This window comes from Acanthaster planci, linkage group LG17 (assembly GCF_054643075.1).
Source record: "Acanthaster planci isolate LZ-2023a linkage group LG17, COTS_SCS, whole genome shotgun sequence".
In the NCBI taxonomy this organism is placed as follows: Eukaryota; Metazoa; Echinodermata; class Asteroidea; order Valvatida; family Acanthasteridae; genus Acanthaster; species Acanthaster planci.
Window position 1 is genome coordinate 10,012,420 of NC_141793.1, and position 25,438 is coordinate 10,037,857.

Genomic DNA, 25,438 nt, shown 5'->3' on the forward strand with positions numbered 1-25,438 from the left:
TTGTTATTTGTTTGGAAGGTAATTTGCATTATTTCATCACTCTTGGAAATTAGAGAATGTGATCTGAACTTACAAAATCATATGTCAGATGTGACAGGGACACGAAAAGACTCCTAATTTCTGGAATTACCCTGGTCTCCTTTCCCCCGAGTCCTTCGGGGTGAGAAAAAATGTGGACATGAAACCCGTACGGGTATGGAGTGCCAGAACTGGAATGATAGCCCACTTCTGAAGGAGGTTCACAATTTCCACCTCTAAGGTCCTGCGCTTGGACTGACTGATGGGAACCCGAGTCAGCCCGGGTTGAATGGGGGGGGCACTCGTGAACTTGAGACGGTAACCATGTAGAAGAGTGTCAAGGACCCATCCATCTGACATTATTTCCGCCTAGAAACCCTGCGAAAGATAGAGACAGCCGCCAACAGGTTCAGGATTGATGACTGAAGAAGGGGCGGAACAGTCACTGATGCCAACCCCCAAAAGACTACGTGGGTTGGTGGGTGACACCATGCTGGGCACTGAGGGAAGCCGGAACTGAAGGGCGTGACTGTTCCCAGGCAGATTTCAAAGGCCGACGAGCATGTCTAGGAGTCCCTGTAGGATGATGCCCCACAGGAGCGGAGCACTGCAGAGGCCTTAGAGGGGCCGGACGAGAAACCAATGACAAGAGTCAGACAGCTGATAAAAGGAGATCTTCTGAGCATTGTCAGTCCGATTGACCTCACTTTCAAGAAAAGAAGTACTGTAAACTGGCCCGCAAAGATATCTTTAGCAAACAGGGGAAGACTCTTGAGGGCGGAATTACCTAACTCATGGGGAACATTCACAGCAAGAATACCGAGTGCTGGTGAAAGGGAAAATCCCAAGCAGGCTAACCCTGATCAGCCGCAGCCGATGTATGCCTGCTGAACATAGTCCATGTAGGAGTATAACAACTACTACACAAAAACCGCCAAACACTATCAGGAGGAGCGGTCTGGACTACAACATAGAGTACTGCTGTGTACTGTAACCTCCAAACTAAGCCAGCATACTGATCCAGACCAGCTGCACTCTGGCTATGGGCGGGTCCAAACACACTCCCGCCTGTTGGGCCGGGGCGGAGACAGGCTGGCAGAAGACATCGAAGGAAGCCCGTAAGCGAGCAGTGCAGTGGCAGGGACAACCAACCAATGCCATGACTGCTCGTGAGACCCTGCAATATGCCGGACCATATACATGTACACAGAAAGGGAGAAGCAATACCAAAAGAACAAAATGGGGAACACTGAAATTTCCAGCGAAATACATGTACCAACAGAAAATCAACAAGCAAACCAAGAATAACAAGACAACCACTCTCAAAGATATTCTGATAAGATAACCAACAAAAATATCAACAAGAAATGCCACAACTGGGGCAAACTAAATGGAAGATATATACAGATAAGCACTTGGAGTAAGCAGAATAAAGAGACAAACGTACTTCACTTTATTCTAAATATACATTTGTACAGAAGGCAAATAGCGCTACCAGGTGAGAGCCTAGAAAAACACAGATAGGAAAACTAGGTAAATACAAGGGTCAGTCTGCCAACCTGCACAAGACTGAGAAAAGAACGACAAAATATATGTATTAACAAGGGAAAAAGTAAGAGTCTGGCATTCACAAGAATGAGAAAGAACAAGCAAATGAGGTGATCGAGAAATGACACCGAAACACAAAGTAGTGAAGGAAAAACTCTTGAAAATTTCGCAGCCGCACTAAAACACGTCAGATAGTAATGCCGCTTAGAAAAAGAGGAAGAACATGGTGGCCGCCTCTGCTTGAGTTGAGTGAGTGAGGGCGCACTACTGGTCATCTAGAAGTTAGCAAATGGAAGTAATGGACTAGGAAATAATGCATATGTATTGTAATTTGCATAGAATGTAGGTAATAGACTATACATGCAAATCCATTAGGGTTTCTTTTCTCCACACAAATGAATGGAACATAGAGAGGTTCAGTGCCCTGAATGACATCAGTACTGATATTCATGAATATGCATGTTTGCATTAGCATAAAAATCAAAAGGTTCCAAAATACAGATCAAAAAGGTGAAATACAGAAACAACGATTAATTGAAACACAAAGGTGTGCTTTTAAGGGCCGTCATCAAATAATTATATTACATGGTCTCCTTAAGAACTCTGTCAGACATTCAAAGACAACAGGCAAGAATTCTTTCACATACGGTCAAATAAGGTTCTTGCAGAATTTGTTTACAAAATCTTGTAACATTTATTTCAAATATACGCAGAATACAATATACAAATTAACGTTCAAATTAAATACGCATTGATGATCATACTGAACATTACATTTCAGAATGTACTTTGTGAGGTGTCTGGGGCCTGCAGCATCGGGCTGCCAATGTCAAAATTAATCTGCACCCGAGTCTGTTGTCAAGAGCTACATGTAGGTCTAGGTCTGCACCCAGACAAGGGGACAATGGACGTAGCTGTAGCACTGGAAGCCCGTTTCAGACATGGCCTTAGCTAAGCCCCAGGAACCATCTGCTAAGCTGAACCAGGTCACCAGCCAAACTGGCATGTAAAGGAATTGCCTTTGACTGCTTCCCATCCCCTTTTTTTCTTTTTCTTGTTTTTAGCAGCATGCAATAATCTGCTTAGCGCAGCTCAGTGAAAATTCTAGTCAAAATATACAAGCGCTGTTGAGGAGTGTAATGGTAAGAGCAATTTCACGGGCCAACAGAACATTCCATCAATCACCTTGTAAAATAATTCTTCCCACTGCATGGATGTCAAGCATTCATGATTGGTTTCATAAATGCATTCAAAAAAATCCCTGCCTGCTAGGAATCACCTCGAAGCTGAACAGAAAGTTCAGCATCACCTACAGGTTCAAATTTTTCTAGAGAGTGGGTGGGAATGGAAAGTTTTGCTTCATGTGGAACAGACCAAGTTTTAAGCAGGATGGCTGTCCCATCCTTGGAATGAATGAATCACTGAAAAGCAATGACGACAGGGATTTATGCAGGTGTTGGAAACCACAATGGCAAATTTAAAATCAACAGGGCAATTGTTTTAATAAACAGGGAACAAAATGTGGCCCAGCGAACCACAGCCACAGTGCACATACTCGGTACTTTACGACAGGGCAACTATAATACATGTATCTCTAAACTACACTTGCAAAGTGCGAACTAATGCTTCATGCATAAGCTACTAATTTACGTAATTTTAATTCATGAAAAAGACAAGCCTTGCTGGTTTCAAGTACACACAAGGAAATCCAAAGGTACGCATAACTGTAGGGTAAAGTCTGCTCAAATGTCATCTCTTTTTGAATTGTCTTTTCAGTTGAAATGGAAGGGGGAAAAATGAAGCAGGAATTTGACCTTGGAATCTCCATAAAAAGCATCTTACAATGGGCTATCGTTAAGCACTGCATGAACTCTGCATATGGTTTAATTAACTCCATATTGTACTTTTACGGCGGTACACCTCGTGTGCATTGGTATCCGACCTAAATTATATTTTCAGAGTTCCAATGCACTTTTCGCATACCAATGCAAAATTTAAGAGTGCGCATTTATAATGCGACTGAATCATGCAGCCTCACTTTTGGTCTAATTAGTCTTTGGTTCCAGGCAGTTAGGAGGAGGGGGCTCTAACCTTTCAAGGCTCCCTATATGGTACCTGGATGCATGATATTTGGTACCTCTGTACAATGGATCCCTTACCCTGTAAGCACTTGCTTGGAGGAATCCGTCTTTCCTTGGGTCCCAAATTTTCCACTATGCTGGCAAACAAACTACATGCACATGTATAAGACCCTGAATTGGATCTCTTCTGAAAGTTAATGTACATGTTCAAATGCATGTCCACAGTCTGGTTAGCAGCCCTTGCATTTGGGTTTGGAGTTGGGGGTTGGGGACTAGTCTGTATTATCATGATGTAAGGCTGCATCCGAGTCCCTTGTCTAGAGCTAGGTCTAGGTCTTCGCTCCATTGGAAATGCGTGAAGATGCGCAGACAATAGACCTAGCCGTACATAGCTCTGGAAGCCCGTTTTGGACACGGCCTAAGCTCAAATGGTGAAGGTGACATGACATGGTCATGTGATATTTTTGGGCTAATGAAAATTCAAGACACAGGTACATGATTATGAGCTGCCATGTTTCAAGCATCATCCACTTTTGTTTGGGCATAATGGGAAAATAGGTAGGAAATAACCTGTGTCATAATTTCACCTTCCATGAGAAGTTATGACCTACGTGTACATACATGCACCCCGCGTGCACCACATAGTGCAAACAAGCACTCCCACAGACGGAGACGCCTTTCGTAGATGGGCACCAACTTCAAATATCTTAGACATGGCATCTCATGTGCCTCTGAACTTACTCCAACACTGACCCTGAAGACAGTGGCAAATAAAACATTTATCTCCTGTGAAAAGATTATAATTTGAGGGGATGATTGCCTGACAGGTCCCCTCAACTGTGCTGTCCTGTTAATTATTCTAACATTGCGAACTGGAAGTGAAAATAACTTCTTTGCTGATTGCCAACAACGTGCATTAGTTCTACCAAAGCTATCAATATATACATGTACGTGTACATCATTTAACAGAGTTGCAAGTTAAAAATCATTCAGAATAAAAATTAGTTTGATGACTTATTGATAACGATTGTGACACATTTCAACATTGCTAAGGGATCTTCTGGGATCACAAGAGTTTAATAAAAATCAAATGCAACCCACTCTGTGAAAATGAGTCATGGGACCTTTTTTTTCCAGTAATTTGGCTATTAAAGCAGTTTACTTTTGGAAGAGCTAAGCTTCCTAGGCTTAATCAGCCATACACACGAACTGAAAAACCCAGGACAAGTTGTTAAAAACAGAAGTCCCTACAAGTCTTGTAAATGTAGATTTCTGCAACTACGGTATTTCAACCTACTTCTACGATCACTCTAAGAGTAAACATGCTCTTTGCTGCACGCACAGTCAGTTTGACAGAGACATGTGCATGGTGAACAGTGCTGTGAAATGAGGCCTTTGTTCTCAGACGGACGCAGCAAAAAGAGGCCTGCATTTCAAAATGGACAACAATGTAAAATACATCACATTTTTACAACTGTTTTCTTTTCCAGGGGTGATATTGGAAGAAAATAAAATATGTAAAAAATAATCGCCAGAGGTTTAGAGGGCAGCATGGGGTCTATGGTGTGTTTGTCTCCATGTTTGAACAACCCCTTACATATCCCTTTCTTGTGCTCGATGTCAACTTTTATACACAAAAACACATTTAAAAGTAAACTCCAGATATTAAAAGAAACTGGAAAATCCCACTTTACAACAGAGCCAACATATTTCATCAGTTGGTATCAGAGAAAAATCCAGCAAAAAGAATTAGAAGCCATTTACTGCGGGGCCATCCTGTTCGCACGCAGTTGGTACGCACGTTACATTCCTCTCTGACCAATAGGGTGTCGTGACCGAAGTTGTAAAAGTGCACGCTCAAGGACAGATGCTGGAATGGTCAATGCAAGGGCCCCAAAGGAAAGGCGTCTTTTCGGATTTGTCTATAACATTGAATTGTTTCTGTAGCAAAACCTTATAGTTACCAAGTCTGAGAAATTGTGACAGCCAAAGCTGAAGAGAGTTTGTGCAGTCTGCTGCAGCCCACGAGGCAGTTAGAGAGTCTGATGTAAAAATCTGTCACTAAATTTTGGAAAGTTTGGCAGATTTCACCTTACAACTGGATATATACACCAAGAATGCATTGATGGTGGTTCATTGCTGAGCACCATCTCGACAGAGACATACAGAGGGAATACAATTTTTATTACATTTTATAAAATTTGCTACAGTCTTTGAAGAATTAAATTCTACACATGTGTAAATGAATATGATTGCTTGATAACAGATATAAAGGCAATGAGAAAAGCTGTGTATACAGCCGGGAAACCACAATGTGAGAAGTAAGGGTAAAGTGACTTGCCCAAGATCGCAACATGCTGCCGCCAACTGGAATCAAACCCACGACCCTGTGATCAGAAACTACAAACTCTGACCACTAGGCCACATGCCCCCCATAAAAGTGGGAAAAATATTAAAAAAAAAGACCTTCAATTCAGAGGTATGCTGAAGCAACGGGGGTTGATTTTCATCCCCTTTCCTTTCCACTCTATTTCTTTCCCTTTTTATTTCCTTGTTTTTCTTTTTCAATTTTTTTTCCAGAGCCATTTCAGAGGGTAATGGTCGTTTAATTTTGCAGTTTCAGAGGGAAAAATACTTCAGTTGAACTTTTGTGCAACTTACCTTCATCAATTGGTAACAGGGTGCTTACCTGTGACATTATATTTTATTTTGAACCATTGCAGAACCCTGTTTGTTGGCAGTTTTAACATAACACAACAGAACCACGTTCAGTTCAGGATCCTGGGGGGGGGAGGCAGGGGGCCACCGGCCCACCACTTATTTTTCCTCGGGGTAATGAACCTCCTCACACATTTGGTTGGTCCTTCAATTATGGTTAATGCCTGATGTCTCACAAATGGCCCCTCTCCACAACTTTGAGTATTGTTCCTCCGCTATTTTGTTCAACCTCTATCAACATAACAAAGGTTGCCCCAGCATTCACTCTAAGGTTCACAAAATTGAACAATACCACCGTTTATGCATTGAATATTGATTTCACGGTTACACACATTACACATCATAGTACATGTAAATGTATGTGTACTACAGATACATGTACAACATAGCGACAAGTACACCTTACATAACACTTCTTTCCCATTTATAACATACATGCATTAATTACTGGCTGTAACAAATGTAGACAATAACGATGGAAGTTGAAATTCTTACTTTTGTTTTCTTTACAGAAACCACAAAATACATGTATCTCCCACCTGGGGAGTTTAATTGCAAGTACAAAAAATGTTTTCAAAAAACTTTAGAGCAGGCATTACTCTCTTTTGCAGTGAAATCACAACCACCAACGATGGCACACACATTTCACACAACTGTGTCTCTATGAGCCCTTTCGTTTTTAGGTTTGTTTTTTTTGCATCTGCATTCTGAAATTTTCTTTTGAGCATTACGACTTCTGACAACACTGTGCAAAGTTGTGGCAGTTTCTACGAATGACAAGTACATGTAATCTGGGGCAAGGTTTACTAACATGTCAGAAATGTTGCATTGTAGAATTGATGAGAGAGTGGCATTGGGAACAGTAACATGCCTTAAACTAGGCATCAACAATCCTACACAAGAATGGTAATAATGTAAATTGCAAAGTGTGTGAGATAACTGGAAGGCGTAAAAAGAGACCACTGGCTTAAAATCTAATTCTTTTTTTTGGGGGGGGGCTTATTTTTAGTTGATGCAACTCTAACTTTTTGTGAGGAGAGTGGAGAGTCTAAGCAATGGTTTGGAAGTAAGTGAAGTAGCTCCCTTGAGGGTTGAATGATTTTTCAAATGCATTTCGTGGTGCAGATATCCCTCATCCAAGGGTGCCACTTGGACTAAACCAAAAACGGGAGGGGGAGTGGGCCACAAAACTGTTGAGGGACCATTCTCTTTGATGGCAGGCAACGTTTTTTAGTCAATAGATGTGTTTGCCAGCAACCATTTCACTAACAACAGATAAAGTGGGGTGTCTTCTACCTTTTCCCTCTGGTGCCCCTTCTCCCCCATTCCCCAAAACATCAGGGAATCACACATTTCCAAGGCAACACGGCCACACACTAAGACAACCAGTGTCTTCAGTATTAACTCACCTATTACACTGACAGAGTTGAACACGGTCCATATCAAATATAACACACAAAGCTTTTTTTTTAGTAAAAACAAGGCCGCGTTTTTTTGTTGATAGTAATCATCCAACGTCCCTTTCCCTCCCACAAGCGTGCGCTGACTCTGGCGTCTTAGGTCGGACTCACAGGCAACTTCGCTGGTGCGACTCTCATTAATCATGACTACTGCAAATCTTTAAAAAAGCCTCCACTACCACAGGCACTGCTGTTGTGTATTGTGGCTCCTCTTCTGGAACAACCCCCTACCCCAAGCGCTTAATGCGGAATCACAAGACGGCGCAATTCTGCTGCTTGGCGCCACGTTTACCCCTCCGGCTGCGACGCTTGGCATCTCGATCGACAGGTTGCCTCCTGAGAGGGAAAAGACAAGGTGACAACGAGAAAGACAGAACCAAAGTTAATGACAACATGACTGGTCAAGTGTTCTGTGACTTTGTCTTGGAGTGTAAAAAAACCCAATGATGTGGTAAGAAATTTTGCATAAATCCAACAGTTCCAAGGAGTTAAAGGAGCTGAAGGCTCTACATTCGGTGGTTTACATTTTGAAGAAGTCAGATTTTTCAGACAAAATCCCCAACTTGGAATAAATTTGTCGAGAATGCATCAACAGACTGAAAAGGAGGAAATCATCTGATCTGAGGAAGAAATGCATGCTTTCAACCCTTCCTCCCTAGGGTGATTTAGTATGGTAGTAACCTTCTACGTCCTTAACTGAACACCACAGGGTAAACTGTACATATAAACAGTTGGACTCTGACCTAACAGATTTCAAAAAATTCTGTTGTTGGAGTTTGGCTGGTTTGGGATCGTTAACGTTGAAATACTGTGCAGGTTTTGTTTTCTTGTACCTGATGACCCGAACGACCTCATGGAAAGCCCTGTCAATGTTCTGTGGCGGATCCTTGGCACTTGTCTCTATGTAGGACGTCTTCTGTAAAGAGCATAAGTCACAGCGCAAAACTTGAATGCAGATGAGTGTTGACACAAGATGAAGCGCATACTATTGTACTGGTACAACATTTGAATTATTTAAGTCCAATCCAAACTATGCTAAGTTGAATTTTTTCTTCATATCGCTGACTTGTACACTGTACATGTACCTGCCAATCGTCTGTTCAGATTTGAAATTTCCATATAAAAAGAAAAATGTCCCGGCAAAAGAGGGTGCTATTGCAGGAAAAAGAGGGTCATATTTGCAAAAAAAGAGGGCACTATTTTCTACATGTATGTCAAAATGGCAGTTGTTGCACATACCGGGGGGTACATGTGTATGTGTGTACATGTATGTAAACAGCTTCTCTTATGCAACTGCTTGTTTTGCTGTGGGCTCGTAAAAAGGGTTTTCAGATTTCTGACTTTTTAATGTTAGCAGGTACATGTATGCCTAGCTTGCCTTTCTCAAAGCTTGCCAATGTATGTCCAGGATGGCATGCACTAAGACTGCTGCATACAGAGTCTAACTTGAGTAAAGAACTTGCTTACATGTACATAATATACATGCATAATATTGCTTACAGGATAATGTAATTCAACACTTTTTGTAGCTACATGTAGTTTGATATGTAAAAACAAGAAGGTCATTCAAAACAAGGCACCTCACATCATGCCAGTTCTAACTTGTGCATGTGCTTCGAAGTCCTCAGATGACCGAAAAGCTTCTTTTTGAGGACATGCTGTTGAAATACTGAATAGGCTCATCACCCTGCTGACCTCTCAACTCACCCCTAACTCTGCAGCTAATGCCTTGCCCTCCTCTTCTGTCACCTTCCGTTGGTGGACCAGGTCCACTTTGTTGGCGACGAGAATCATGGGATACGAATCCCTGAAGATGGAGGTAAGAACAATGCAATGCAGATAATCAAAACAAGACATTTTTTTCAATGAAAGGTAAACTTAACAGTCCTCATTCCTCCAATTTTTCTATAATTCAAATTTCACACTAACCCTTTGAGGTTAGGGTTAAAGATACCGGTAAACCCAATCTTACACGTACATCATGTACACATGTACGGTACCTCTACAAATCACAATGCCCTCTTGTGTCAGAGAACAAACATGTACTTTGTATATGTGATACTTGTACTGTTGAGCACGTACAGTACAATACATGCCCTGTACATTTGTGTACATGTACCAGGTACATGTACACACATCAGTACCACAGGATCCTTTTTGAAAAATTGTACTAAAAGGTCTTTAATGAAAAATACTGCTTTAAAAATGAAATTTCAATGAAAGGTTTGGTGAAATTTGAGGATTGGCTCCCCTAAGCCACATGCACATGTACTGTACAGCAGATGTACTGGTACAAATAAAATAGCCTGGAACATACCTAGTACCCCACATGTACCGGTACATGTACATGTTATGTTGTCTGTCTCAAACTCAGAATAAGGCTTTAGGAGTAGCTTTGCCAAAAGCCATGTTACTGCAATAAAAGCTCTTTAATGTTATATACATGTACTCGGTACACTGTCCATCTACATGTACAAACCTTTGGCATCATGACTTCCTGACAACACTGCACTTACAGTTCTGGTTAAGAACTGATCTGCTCATGTTAATAAGACCTGATACCTGAGTACGCACTGCACCTTGAGGCTACAAATTTTAATCCCATTGCAAGTCAGTGCTCTTTGATATTTAACATGTTTGTCTAAGGCAAAGTGGTCTTGATTTAAAGAAAAGAACAAAAACAGCATGGCCAACCCCCCCAAAAAACCCTCCAAGAGAATAACAAGTCCTTCACAAGCCCCTAGGCAAGACTGAATCCTCTCGAATGAAACTTCAGGATTTTTCAAGCTCATCATTTACATGTACATGTATCTGACGTGACCTTTTTCCCTGACTGAGATCTACAATCGTGCTGTTTTTATCGGTGTGACATTTTGCCACATACCCACATACAGTAACTGGCAGTTTGACCCAGGGCCCTACTTAAGCAACCATGACTTTTTCACCTCGAGAGTATTAGAATTTTTGGGGCGCGCAGTTTTTCCTAATACATGTACCATGTACGTGTACATGTCCAATTGTATGGTTACATACATAGAAATCAGGGGTGTGAGTGGCCACTTAAAATTAAAGCTGAAACCTAGCAAAAAGCTGAAATATAAACAGTTCCTATACTTTTGTACAGACCAGGTGTACAAAAAAGCTGAAATTCAGGGTCAACATCTAAACAAAAAAAGCTGAAATCAGCTAAAACGCTGAATTCTCACATCCCTGATACATGTAAAAAATATGTACATGTACACATAAATGTTGCTGTTCTGAATCACCATGCTCTCACTTTCCACACCAGTCTGTAATTACTGTATGCAGCTACTGTAGTGGTATATACATGTACAGTAAAATCTTGATAAGTCCTGAACCATTCCTTCCAAAAATGACATCCCCTTTGGGCTGGTTTGTTTCATACAAATCTTGATCTCAATCAGTTTTCCCAAAGCTGGTTCGCTCCATCCATCAGGCGGATTCTGGATTGCGATCCAGATCCGTGTGAAACAAACCGGCTGGCTACTGTAACTCCCAGTAAAGCGTACCTGTCTTTGACCCGGAGAATCTGCGTGTAGAAAGACTTGGTATTCTCAAAGCTGGCCTTATCAATGACGGAGTAGACAATCAAAAAGCCGTCACCTTTCCTCATGTACTGCTCTCTCATGGCACTGAATTCCTCTTGTCCGGCAGTGTCCAGCACTGGTGAAAAAGGAAAAAAAAAAGTGTTACACTATACCTACTATACTATACTGCATTCCAAAGTGACAGGTGACACTGTGAATTGGAGTGGGAATGTTTGTGACAAGAATTTACTGCCATATTCACAAGGGGGAAAAATAATTTCCAACTTGTGTGAAAACGCATACACACGTCATGTAGATGTACATGTTTGTACTCGTGTACACTGTAAATACTGGTACATGTACAATACATGTACTGGTAAATGTTTTGCCACTTGTGGCAAAATCAGTGAAAATCCTTCCTTACACACTGTACTTGTGTGGAAATATGTGAAACTCTTTCCCCACCTTGGGGAAACTTTTTCACAGTTTGTGAAATGAAAAATGAATTCCCTGGGAAGAGCAAAAAGTGCAAAGAGAATTTTTCATTCCTACTTTACAGGTTAAATTTCAATTGCAATATCATACTGGTAGGTGAAATGCGTACATTTGTTAAAAACAGCAGGTTCTTTTTAAAATGACAAACTTTCAAACCTTACAGACTGAATGTACTGGTAGGCTTTTTAAATGCCTGCATGAAACTGTCTCTCTGCATACATGTAAATACTTTCATACATATTTGTACAGTAACTTTATAGCTGAAACTTGAGCCTTATTACTGCAGAGGGGGGAAAAAGCAGTTTATGACCTCAGCGGTGTCCACAGGTGTTGCTAATAACTTGATTAATCCCCTGGCTGCTTTGATCTACCCCGGGGCAAAAATCCTGACAGTGGGGGCAGGGGGACTCGTTGGGCCATGAAACATCCGGCAAACCTGAATGGACTTGTACGCACGCACGTGTGCTGAATGGAAGGCCAATGTGGTGCAGCATGAAGCAATCAAGGAAGCCAGCCAATTTGTACATGGTGAGTTGAGCCTCTGTGCTGGCCGCCCGCAAAATTCAATTATCGTCTGAATTTCTGTCAAATTAATTTTTTAATTGGAATATCTCACACTTGGCCAGTTGTGCATGCAAACTGGAAAAAAATTCATCTTCTCATAATACTAAAGCAAGGCAGTAAGGTTCTCAAAAACCAGTAGGCCTACATCCAATCAATGAAAGAATAATAAATAAAGATCTTTCTTTCTTACTAATACAGATAAAACCATGGCTAAACCTGTGACTATCATTTTTTAAACTCCATTCTTCACAGTGTTTTTGAACAGCACTTCCACACCTTTTAGAGATATTAACCCTAACAGTCCTCAGTCCTCCAACAGGTGCAGGACTGAAGAGTGTTAGGGTTAATGAACCCTATGTTTTATGTGCATGGTGCTTATTAGAAATATGCTCCGTTGAGTAATGAGCAGTAACTTGGACAGTTTTTATAATAACAATGTTCAGCAGAATGAACCGGTAAGTCATGAGGGTGTTTTTTAACCCAGTGTACCTAGCATACATCCGCAGCTCCAAGCACTACGCTGTACTTTCTGTTAGAGAACCTTCTGTAAATATAATGTACATGTACTGTACAGGCTTTGTGACAAACCAGTCTGGCATGACAAAAAATGAATTCCTGACATGTCACAGTCAGTCATGTGGAGTCTTTGGAATTTAATGCTGGCCCTTAATCTCAGACAGCAATGAACCAGTTTGGAAAAATTGGTTTTTTTTGACAGCGCAGGCCAGCCGTACATTTCAAATAAAGCACATCTGAGGTCAATCTGTGCACGTGAGGTCTATCCCATTAGTGCAGCCATACCTGCTGTACAATGCCTTGCAACCATGGTTCGACCTTGCCATTTTTGAAATATCGAACTATATGTACCAGTAGCTCACTGCTGTCAGTTTTGGTACAACCATGAGATACTGTAACTGAACATCATATCAATTACAGCACATGCATGAAGGCTTACCAGATGTACAGCCCCAGGTACATGTACATGTACAGTACCGGTACATGTACAAACACATGTACTGGAACATCGTGGGTCCATGATGCACATGTCCAGGCACTGTACAGTACTGTGTAACCAAAAAAGTGAATGCAAATTTACATACATTACTAGTACGTGTATGTTCACGTACATGTACATGCTGCAAAATGAAGAACATGCATAAACCTAGACTGACAAATGTGCGTGTGATTGAACGTACATGTACATGTACAATGTAATCCCTCCCGGAAGATTGGTTTCCAAGAGGAAATCTGACCTGATAAGGAAAGAAGCTTACCCAATTTTTTTTTTCTTTTTCTGATTGCATACACATGTACGTGTTACATGAACGTCTGTTCTTCCCACGTAGGAAATTAATTCCAGACATCTGGTTTGGGGGCAGCAATATGCGCAAGTCGCACCATTGTACAATTCATTAGGCGTGTTCCGACCCCGTGGACCAACACCCAAATGTTCAGGTCAGCTTGAGTTTCATGTTGACGAGGAAAGCATCTTAAACTTAACATCTCCAATATGCAAAGTACATGTACAGGTACATCTGAAAAATGAAAGTTAGGCAATTTGAAATGCTGACAAACAGCCCGACACCAAGGAAACCCCACCCCCAGGGCAAAGACACACCAGGGGCAACTGGCAAGTGTACCGGTGCTGTTTAATAAAGGTGGAAAAAGGAGCGACTAAGACTGAGAAGCAACTATGACTGAGAGAAATGTGACTGTTTTCATTGTTGAGCAAACCTGTGAGAGAACACTTATTTTTAAAAGTTCAACAAGTTAAAAACACTATTGATTTTCCAAATTTAATGGGTGTGGAGAACATTGTTGGTTTTGAAGTTTAACAGGTGGGAAATGTGCTGTTGGTTGGGGTTTTCAAGGTACATGTAAACATCCCTTTTCCCCAATTACAGCCTTGAATACAACATGTACCGGTATATGTAAGGTATGTACATGTACAACTCCACTTTTTAAACTAACATAATTTTTCTTTTCTAATCATCTTTACCCCCTGCCAACTGACACATGTGACTAGGCTTTCTGAAGTTTGTGCTTGCACTCCTACCCACGTGTACATGTACATGTAAATGTACATGAACATGTACATACCGGTAAATACACTACGTAGTACATGTGTCCAGCCCTCTTTTGCTGTGTTTACTATTGTTTTGTGTTGGGACAAAACATGAAATTTGCCACTGACGGCTTTAGCAGGATTCTTGGGATGGCTTCGTTTGGATTTCCATTTGACAATGAATAAATACTGGGAGTCATGGGGGTCACATGATTGAGGCACAGTACAAAGCTACATGTACTATTGTGCACTGCTGTTTGAGGCAACAGGTTCACAAGGCACATTGAAAACCCTGGTGTATGGTTAAATGGCATGTTCGTCAAAGAAGGAAATTTTCTTTAAATTTTCTTTCCACATGCCAGCCAGTTGTTCCAGAGTCATTCCTTGGTGAGCCACTGGCTTCATTGTCACCTCAGCAAGTTGAAATTTCCAACCCAAAGTTTTCAAGCTGAGAATCTGATGAAAGGATTAGACAGGGTTGCTCTCAATATTGGCTCTATGATGTACATGTATACATTGGAGATCTCCCTCCCTTCTCATGCAAAGATGATTTCAAACACACTCACACTTCCACTGCAAAAATTGGGAAGAATAGAGAAGCTTCTGTCCTGAGCACAATTCTTTTATGGTGGCTTCCCTTTAATTTATCTCCCATGGAGACTCTCACCCAGGGTTTCCCATGCCCATTCAAGTGTGAAGCGGCCCACCTCACTGATTTTAGTGAACACCTCAGGCTTTTCTATTGAATTTTACCACCTGACACTTAAACTAGAGAAAGATGGAAGGAAAAACCAAAATGAGTTAGATATTTTGAAATACATGTACATTGATTTTAAATTGTTCGGAATGGTAAAGAGGGACAAAGAATACAAAATAGATTAATTTTAGCGGGGAAATTTGGAGTAAATGTATACCGGTAGAACTTAATGGTATTTTAGGCCTTTTTGAAAAGATTCGCTTTTGTTCTGGGCACACACACATGTACATGTACATGTATCAGTACCCCAAGGGAATCTTGCTCTGACTGATTCCTCTACTCCGATGACTTGGGAGAGTCTCAATGTAACATCTGAACCCATTTTTGTTACTTTTTTCTGTGCAAGGCCTTGATACATGTACTGTACATGTACTTAGTCCATGTACATGTACCTGTATGACCGTTTCAGCAGGATTTCACTATTGCTGGGGCATTGACCTGTACTTTTATGGTTTAACCAGAACAATGCACTAATTCAGGGAGACCTGAAACAAATCACAAGCTGGAAATAAGGGCTGTACACAGGTACACACCAAAGTGTTATGAGGAAGTTTTTTATTGCTAGCCAAATATGCCACGAAGTTGTGGGAACTTGCTGAGCACTGTCCCCACATTTGTACTCCATACATGTATGCTTTCTATGGGACTCCAAAGCTGAAGAATGTGCCACCTTCCTGAACAGTGGTGGATTTGAAAGAAATTCCGTAAAGCTCTTGAAAAATGCCTCTAAGGGAGCTAAGGTTAATCCATAGCAGGCAAATCCCCGGAAATGTCACTTTTTGTCCCACCTGTACCTGGTACCAGTACAGTAATGCCATGTTTTCTTTTACACAACAAATCTGACCAGTAACATAAAAAACTCAACAGTGAAATGAGAAATCCTGAAATCCATAAATAACTCGAGGGCTTCTGCAATGTACATGTACAGTGTACATGTGTGAAATCATGGGCTTGCCTCAAAAGTGAGATAAAACAGGAAAAAAGAAAGAAACAGTCCTTACCATCCAGAATGCACCATTCCCCGTCAATCTCCGTGTGCTGGATGTAGGAGTCTTCAATGGTCGGGTCGTAGTCGGCCACAAACATCTTCTGGAAGAACTGTATGGTGATGGCGCTCTTCCCTACGCCTCCGTCCCCGACAACCACCAACTTGTACGTCGTGAGATTGTCGCGGGACATGTCTTGCAGTGCATTGGACATTTTCTATGTCAATATCTCTTTTCGTCTTGGTCTCCCTTTCTTGGGAAAGTCCTCGCACAATGAGCAGCACTGAAGCACACTACCGAGAAGTCAAATTTTTGGGGATGAAGAATGAAGACTTTTTTCAATAAACAATGTTATGGACTGTTGGATCCGTATGTGAAATACTGCTTTGGTGGCTAATTTCCAAATGACATGTACAGTACGTTTCCAGTCAACTCCAGTTTTTACTTGCCCAGTTCCTGAGGGGCATCGATCAGTGTCTCTTTGCTGACAACCGGTTTGGACGTTTGATGGAGTGCCTGTCGTCTTTTTTTTTAAGCCAAGGAAGCATGGGTGACCTTAACAGGAGGTGTCTCAGTGAATGGGAGATTCATGCAGTATTCCCAAGCAAAGTTGAGGCGCTTGGCTAGCATCAATGTTTCCAATCACTGGAGGGGGGTGCATTTGCGAGCAGACATTCAGTTGGCACTTAATAATGTTGATATCAAGCGGAAAAGACGATCAAATTCATTTCACTGGATTAGGATGCACGGAAGATCAGTTTATATTCATCAGCATCTTGGGGGGAGGGGGAAAGCTGTCCACGCTTCCCACTCGCGTTTGCAGGAAGCTCAGGCCGGAAACTACACACTTAAGATGGACGGACAGACGAGCAGAGACATCTTGCCGTCTCTGGTGCTCACGTCGTGAAGTGCATCAAAAATTCACGAGTTGCGGAGGTGGGGAATTATGCGTGCACATATCAAGCGGATGGATTGCGGTCTTTCTTTCCCCACCGGTCGCTCTGCTGCAACTTTCTCTATGCTGGATGACACCTTGTGAATAATCCCTGGGATTCTGAGTTGGAATCGCACACAAACATCCGGTTATTTACTCTTTTGGGAGGCCCGCCTCAAACTGCAAAGGTGTTTCCCTGGAGACTGTAACCTGCCAGTACATGTACATGTACATATAGTACTTGAGTTCAGGTCTGAAAAAGTGAAAGGGTATCGCTGTTTTACTTTTATTGGCTTCAACTACAGTAGGATAGTAGCCACAGGAAATTGGGATTGTTGACAGAAGGAGGGGGGGGGAAGACTTCAAGTGGGCACTCTCACTCTGCAAAAGAAAAGAACCAGTGGGAATAGCAATTATAATGCACATAAATTTAGACTGAGATCCACAGCAGTACTGTGGTGCTTCTGGGCAGGTTGTATTTTGTTAAAAGTGCTTACATGCACATGTACAAGTAAGGGATAAAACATGCAGTACATATGTACACGTACCGGTTCACTCTGGTTCATTTACATACAAGTACCGGTACATGTACAGGTACATGACTTCAAGATGTTTTTGCTTTGCACCCCGGTATATGTATGTGAACTTTTGTGTAAATGACGATGCACACGCAACAAAAAAAAAAACCAAAAAGCACTTGTTGAAAATGTTCAGTGTATCCCAAAATGAAACAAAAACCAATCGTGGAATTGCCAATTTGTACAACACTGTAAATGTTGTACTGGTACATGTATGTACATGTACATTACAACACAAACATCTCACCCATGTTAACAGCAGGAGCCTTTCATTTCAAGACAATTTCATGTTTTTTCCCCTAGAGCCAGTAACCACAAAGTCTACCCAATCAATCAAACTTAAAGTGCAATATCCGATAGCCATCAGAGCCAGTAGTCCAATCAGTGTATTGGGTTCCAGGAAATGGTAATCGGTGTCTGCCATCATCTGGCCTGCTCTGTGACAGCTGCAGGAGTCAGCCCCAATCCAGCCTCCACCCCCCCATGAAGTCTGGCAGTCATAAGATCAGATGCTGATGACTAGTGTTAATACATGTACATGTATTTCACAACAGGCAAGCGGTATTGGTCATTCATTGTACAATGTTTATGCAGTCGAGTCGACACAAGACAATAACACAATCATGCACACTGTCAATTAGAGCCCAAATTTACCAGTCAGTACACATTCTACATGTACATGTATTTGTTACATGGAAAATTACAATTCACCTTGTCATTGCTCTTTTTCATGTCCAGGTGCGTCAGTGATGATAAGTGATGATACATGTAAATTTGAATGTAATGTACATGTATAAGTGATGATACATGTAAATTACATGTAAATTTGAATGTAATGTACATGTAGGCCTACATGTATGTACATGTACGTGTACCCCTGTCGTACATGTACATTGTGTACAACCTAAACCTCACACATTATGGGTAACTGATACATGAAAATTACTAACATGTATTGCATACATATACATGGTACATGAAGATAGGATGGGACTTTTAAGCGCTTCCATGGTTTGCCAAAATACATGTATGTACAATACAAAAACATGTACAATGTACTGTACACTCTAACTTGGTACCGGTACATGTACGGTACTACCCGTATATCAGTACGAGTATGGACTGGATACATGTACCGGTACCTGTATCAGGGGTAAGATTGAAGGAGAATAGAATATCCTCACTAGAGGTTTCAAGGGCCCCACTGTGGTGTATGGTAGTTACATGTACATTGTACATACTGTACATGCAAGATCTGTGTTTGCTTGAAGAAACCCCTTAATATAACCATTTCATGCGTATTTATACACCTTAATCGTAAACTCAGGATTTTTACCAAATTAAATCTATAGTTAGCATCCTGAAATTAGGAAACAGATGATTAAAAAAGTCCTGAAATCAGGAAAAATCCTGACAAATCTCGCCCCTGCTGTATACATTGTACGATGTGGTACATGTATATACATGTATATGTGCATACATGTACATGTACTGTACATGTATGTAGCCGTACAATGTACATGTACACTGCAGTTTCAGTCTACAATAACACAAAAATCATTTTATAAACATGCTTTTTGTTCTCTCTCAATTTCTGTGGACCAGTAACTACTGAATCAAGCACCTTTTTCATGAATTGTTCCACTGTGTGTGCTGCAATTTGAACCTCTCCTTTGAGGACTAGAGTCTTCAAAGACTAGGAACCTGTAATTACCTGTTTACAGCACAGCAGTCTACTGTACATGTACATGTACATTAGGAAGCTTGGCACTCTAGTATTTCCAAGTACTGTGCCGGTACATACATTTACACATGTACATGTACAATGTACGGTAGATAGTGTACCAGGTACAGTTGATGGGAGGCTACCTAAGTGTACATGTACACGTATCCACGCTAAGAACAGTGCAACAAGGGCCAGAGTGCCTGAGATTTTTGTTGGAAAATCATACAAGAAGAAAGCAAACCAGACACGCTTCAGAGTGTGCCCTGAGCAACCCTCCACCTTTATTGAACACCTCTGCAGACTCAAGTGCCATTAAAAATGTGTCAAGCACTGCGCTGTGTTTTAATACTTGTTTGGCTGTTAACATACGAGTAAAACTGTACCACATCTATATTAGATTTTATCACACAAAAGCGGGTCAAAGACAAGAAAAAAATACCAGTAAGTGTCAAAAATAAGACGAAGAAATTGCTTTTTGTCAAGAACCGATGTTTCCCTCCCCACAGTTGTTTTTCCTTTTATGGAAAAATCCTTAAAATTTAAGTAGCTTTACCGGTACTTTACTGGCCAGTATTTCATCTTCAAATGAAAAAAAGAAACCTTTAGGAATCAAACTTTACAGGTTAGTGTCTAACGTCTCATCACATCCTTCAAAAACCAACCATACCAACAGGATGTGCATATCAAAAGCTCTCGTTTTCTGATCAACTGTATCTGCCCATTCTAACCTGTAAAATTAAATTTTCTTTAAATAAAATGCAAATTTGTCTTTTCTAATCTATACACATGTGCTAGTACATGTATGTACATGTAAATCTTGTCTTACCTGTACAATGTACCGGTACATTGCAAAACACTTGTTACATGTACATTCATTTACACAGACTGACCTATTTTTTTCTTGTAATAGCCGAAATCAGCACAGCAGTGACGTCATGTAGTGTGTACCCAGTGCATGTAAGTCATGTAGTGTGTACCCAGTGCATGTAAGTCATGTAGTGTGTACCCAGTGCATGTAATGTACGGGTACATTGTACTCCCTTATCAAATTGGCCACAATTGGGCAGCTGCATAAAAAAACCCTTGTTATCAGGGCATTATGGGTCCACTTCTGAACTGAATCTGACACACACCCCTAGGTTGACATAGACAAGCTTACATAACAGGCAAATTTCTTTCGGACTCCTGTCAATTTTGTTGCGGGGAGGGGAGGGGGGAGAAGGGAGAATTCTCCGGAGTACCGGCTTAACTCCGCAGGCAGAAGCCTGAGGGCAGGTTTCATTCTAGAAAGGAAGTAACCACTTGGCCAATGAGCTTAATGACAGGAAGGTCATGCCGGTAACCTACACTGAAAAACTAGCATACAAGTACACAGTATTAAGCTGGCGTCGGCATTGAGCGACTTCCTTGAATTTTGCTATGCAGTGTATGGTATACATCCTTTCAGACAGAAACCAACAACAGTCTACAACAACTGCTAGTACATGTACAGTATGACACAAGTTGAACAATCTGCGCTGAATTTATTATTATTATTAACAAACATTAACACGTTAAAGAACAACATTTAGGTAAAGGGTGAAGAATAGATTTGCTTTTGAATGGCCTGCTCCTGCAAAATGAGGGTTAGGACACACAACATGCATTGAGTATGCATTGAGTATCCAATGAGTTACAGGACTGTAGTGGTTCACTGTACAGTTCATACACTTGTACGTACATGTACGTGTACATGACTTTCATGTGCTTGGCACCGTAAATTTTTAAAGCATGTCAAAACAGGAAGTTGGCAAAGCAAGCACAAAAATTCAATTTACTCAGAGCTTACAAATTTAACATGCATGGTCGAAAACGTCTCCAAAAATAAGAGAGGAAGTTGCCCCCACAAAGAAAACAACATTGACTCTGAACAGAGCCCCAACACAACCCAACAAGCAGGCCCATACAGGATATGCTCCATCCAGCCCGCAAGTCTTTTCTTCAAAACAGCAAGTTCCTTTTCTGCTTATTTCTGGGTCAACCCCCTCCCGCTGAATGCAATTTCACGCCACAGCGAAATTCTGAGGGGTTTCTTTTAAAGCTCTTCTCTAACAGCAGAAAGTACAGAACTTGTGGTCTTTAGTGGCCTAATGAAACGGGTGGCAGAGGAATGTGCGTGGGTGGGTTCACAGGAATAAAGGTTGTTCTGGTGGGGGAGAATGGATTTAATCAATTTACTCAGGTAGAACCAAAATGCACATTAAATACACTCATTTCATGTACCAGGTACTAGTAGTTTAACTAAGTTGAATGCGACTATGAAATGTGCTCATCGTAGGCACGATTTCCTGTCAAGCATGCTCATATTATGGCAATTCAAGGAATTATGTGTGTGTAATTAATCCATTGTGACATTTAGTTGTTTTGTTTTAATCTGGGGAATTTTTTATGGGGGAGTCTTTTGTTAGCCATCGCGTCAGGCAGGTTCTTTGTAATTCTGACCTAAGCAGACCCTTTCACAAGGGGCTGACATCAGTCAGCTCTGGGAGGCATTGTCAAGTTAGGGCATCCCTTCACTGCCATGCCATAAATCGCAGCAAGCAGCTTATAGTTCAAAAAATTGACTTAAAGCCTAGTTTGTAGTGTACAAGTCACTCAAGACAGGAAAGGAAGCTTTTGTGAAAACTGAAACCAAGATCAAATTAATGATGCTCATGCTTTTTTAATTTCTTCAATACAGACGACTGGACATTTTTACAGATGCAAAAGTTACAACAAGACAGGTGAGACTTGAACTTAAAAGCATGTTATAAAACTTTTTAGGGAAAGAGTTCTATATATATATGTACATGTATATTATACATGTACATGTACACTTGATGCCCCTGCGCACAACTGATGAGACATATCTGAAAAAAAAAAGTGTTTTCTAAGTGTTACCGGTACATGTACAGTACTTTAGAATTTTTCTGCTAAATTTCATTTTTTGTGACACGTTATCACTTTCTGATGGTTGTGTTAACATTAAATTAAGGAAAAATTAGTGTTGTCTACACACGTGTACATATACTGCAATTTTCAGAATATAAGGTACGGCTTATACATTGATTTTGCCCGTGAAAATGGTTGGAGCGGCTTGTCATCTGGGCGGCTTATATGCTGAGCTTTGAAGAATAAACTTGAGATTCATGTGTAGAAACACTAATCTATTTTTGACAAAGTTTGCATCCTTCGGGAATGAAAATCGCTCGTTCCCTGGAAACATCGTAGGCCTTGATCAAAACAGAAAGGTGGAACCGGCCTGAAGGAATCGGGGCTCGACCTTCATGACCTTACCGTGAAAGATGCGGTAGTCATGTTCGATACAGCACGCGGCCGGCGGTCAGGCAGCTGAAAGCTCTTTTCGTTAGTGACCGTGCAAAGCCATAGATCTGACACTAGTAGTAGCAGACAACCAACAACCAGTCACACAACCAGAACCGTAAGTATATGTGTCAAACACCACACAAATTGCAGTGGAGCGTCTGTTCGTTTTTGTTGTGTTTATTGCTTGTGAAATTTTCACATCTACCACATCTATAAGAATTTTGTCCTTCATGCAACCATTTTTGTGAATTTTTAGTACCTTATAACGTTCTCCTGGTAATCCACTTGCGAGGAGGAACATTTTTTCTGCATTTACCCAGTCGCAGGAATATTTTATTACACAACACTGCCATTCCGCCACCGTCGCCTCTAGGGAGCGATGGGCGGACAAAAGTTTTATCTGGGTTATATAATAGCGTACAGGTCACAAATGCCTTGTTGATTTATAATAAACAATGGAGCATCTGGCGATATTCTTATTTTAACGTACAGGCACAAGACTCACAATGTTATTTCAGCCTTTTCTTGTGTACATGTACATTTGGAAGAAAACGTTTGGTAGCCGTTCCATTTTGGCGAGCCGTTGCGGTAGTCTTTCATGTTGCAACGATCTACCAACGCGTGTGATGGTGCGCCTTATACGCTACGCTTTGAACCTTAATCTGAAGATTTTCTGCCCTGCGCCTTATAATCAAGGCGCCTTATATTCCGAAAATTACTGTATGTATATGGACTCTTTCTTTTTTTAGATACATGTAGATAGAAGTCAACAATGCTACATGTATTAAATTATCATTGGGACAGTTTTCCAATCATGTAGCAAGCAGCACAACAGCAGCCCCTCAAAAAACCTGACAATTAAAGTTGATGTAACATTAACAGAAATGTACAAATAAAAAGTTATACAACTTTCTCAATATAGGGCCTAATGAACCTGAACAGATCAGGTTAGGATGACTATGTTGGGTATGAGTTGACGTAGGCCTACGTCATGTAGGCTAGGCATAAGTTGACCATACATAATGTTGATACATGTATGATGTTCGTGTTAACTGGGGCACGAATTGACTCGGGTACGAGATGGCTATGGTATAAAATGACTTGGGTGTTGATTAATGCGTAACTCGGACACGAGTTGACCTGGCACTGTGGAACGAATTGACTTGTTTCCCTTTCTACCGGTCATTGCCGGTAGGCCCAAACTGGGTGACCTAGCACTGTCCGACTGTCATGCCTGTGAACAAACCCTATTCGGAAAGTTCCACGTATACATGTAATACGGACAACACTTGATGCACCTGTGCACAAACCTGAGACTTTTCATGTTGGGAAAGAGTTCCATAAGATATATTATAGGCCTACATGTACGTACGTGTATACGGACAACTTGATGCCCCTTCACATTTCCTGGCGCAGGCAATTTACAAGCGCGGATCGCCCTGCCTGGTTCACGTCCGGACTGAACGGGATCACCACGGCTCGGGTTGACTCCTGCTGTTCACAGCCAACCTGGACAACACGCGCCAAAGGCAAAACTCAAAAGGAAAACTGGACATCAACTTACCGTTCGCTACCAACCATGCCAAACCCCGTGCCACATGTACGTTGTTCCCCTAGACGTGTCAGGACCTGTTAATGTTACTGTGATGAAATAATACGCCAAAAATTGCTACGATCTCCAGCGCATCGGCCATATCCGCCATGCGATCAATCTCAGTTCAAACTGGCATCCGGCGCACATAACGCATGTGAACGTGTTTGCAGACCAGTGAAACTCAGACAGACTAGTCACTACAAGGGGGCGCTACACCAAAAAATGCCACTGGGGGCGTGGCCAGCCCAGCATCTCGGATCGTAAGCCCAGAAGGCAACGGCCCTTACTCGTCGACCACCGCCCAAACTCTGTTTGGGCGCAAGGCGACGAGCAAAAGAACACACTTGCCTCTACGAAAGCGTTGAAGGCCAAGAAAATGCCAAGGGAAACACACACACTTATTTTTAAGTCTCTATACCTGAATGCACATTTTGGGGAAAACCGTAGACCAACAATTTGAGCACAACAAGATCGTATAGTTTACGGCATCAATTAAGGATATGAAATAAAGGTCCACAATTTCTCACCTCTGCCGTAAATGTTCATAATTCACAGCGATTCATATACAGCGCAAATTTTGTCTGCGGAAACATTTGGTAGGTACAGGCGGTGAAAGTTGTGGAATTCGCATTGTACCAGTGTCGTTTCCAGACGGAAAATAGCTAAAGAGCCATCAGTTTGGGTTTGGAATGGTGGGCCACACAATTTACTCATGAGGGAAAAGAACAAAAATGAAAAGAAGTAAACAAAAACGTAATTGGTTCTGACCGCCCCCTTTTCGACGCGCAACGCCCCGACCCTGATAATTGGGCGAAAATGACTTATAGTAATGACGCTAGCGCTTCGACTTTACTCTTGAATCTTGACATGTGTGTGTCTGCGGGGGGTGCATGCTAAGGGGTGCGCATACTCGGTGACTTGAAAAGTGGATGGGTACGAGGGTGTGTGTGTGTGGGGGGGGGGGTAATGGTATTGGTAATTCTCCTGGTCCAAAATGCAGGGGGGGGATATCCCCTCATAC

General features: G+C 41.5%; 1 protein-coding gene across 3 annotated transcripts; it reads right to left on the bottom strand.

The window, feature by feature from the left end:
• Positions 1 to 2,220: 2,220 nt before the first annotated feature.
• LOC110973416 (ras-related protein M-Ras-like) lies at positions 2,221 to 24,565 on the bottom strand. Of its 3 annotated transcripts, none has more exons than XM_022224249.2 (6): positions 24,388 to 24,565; positions 16,256 to 17,427; positions 11,356 to 11,509; positions 9,533 to 9,632; positions 8,659 to 8,741; positions 2,221 to 8,161 (listed from the first exon to the last, which is right to left on the bottom strand). In XM_022224249.2, exons 2-6 carry the CDS (start codon positions 16,452 to 16,454, stop codon positions 8,077 to 8,079), a joined length of 621 nt encoding a protein of 206 aa, XP_022079941.1. In that variant the 5' UTR covers positions 16,455 to 17,427; positions 24,388 to 24,565; the 3' UTR covers positions 2,221 to 8,076. The 3 variants fall into 3 exon arrangements, with proteins under 3 accessions (XP_022079941.1, XP_022079938.1, XP_022079939.1); XM_022224246.2 differs by having other exon boundaries at positions 16,256 to 17,555; XM_022224247.2 differs by lacking the exon at positions 24,388 to 24,565 and adding an exon at positions 24,196 to 24,362 and having other exon boundaries at positions 16,256 to 17,555.
• Positions 24,566 to 25,438: the final 873 nt, after the last annotated feature.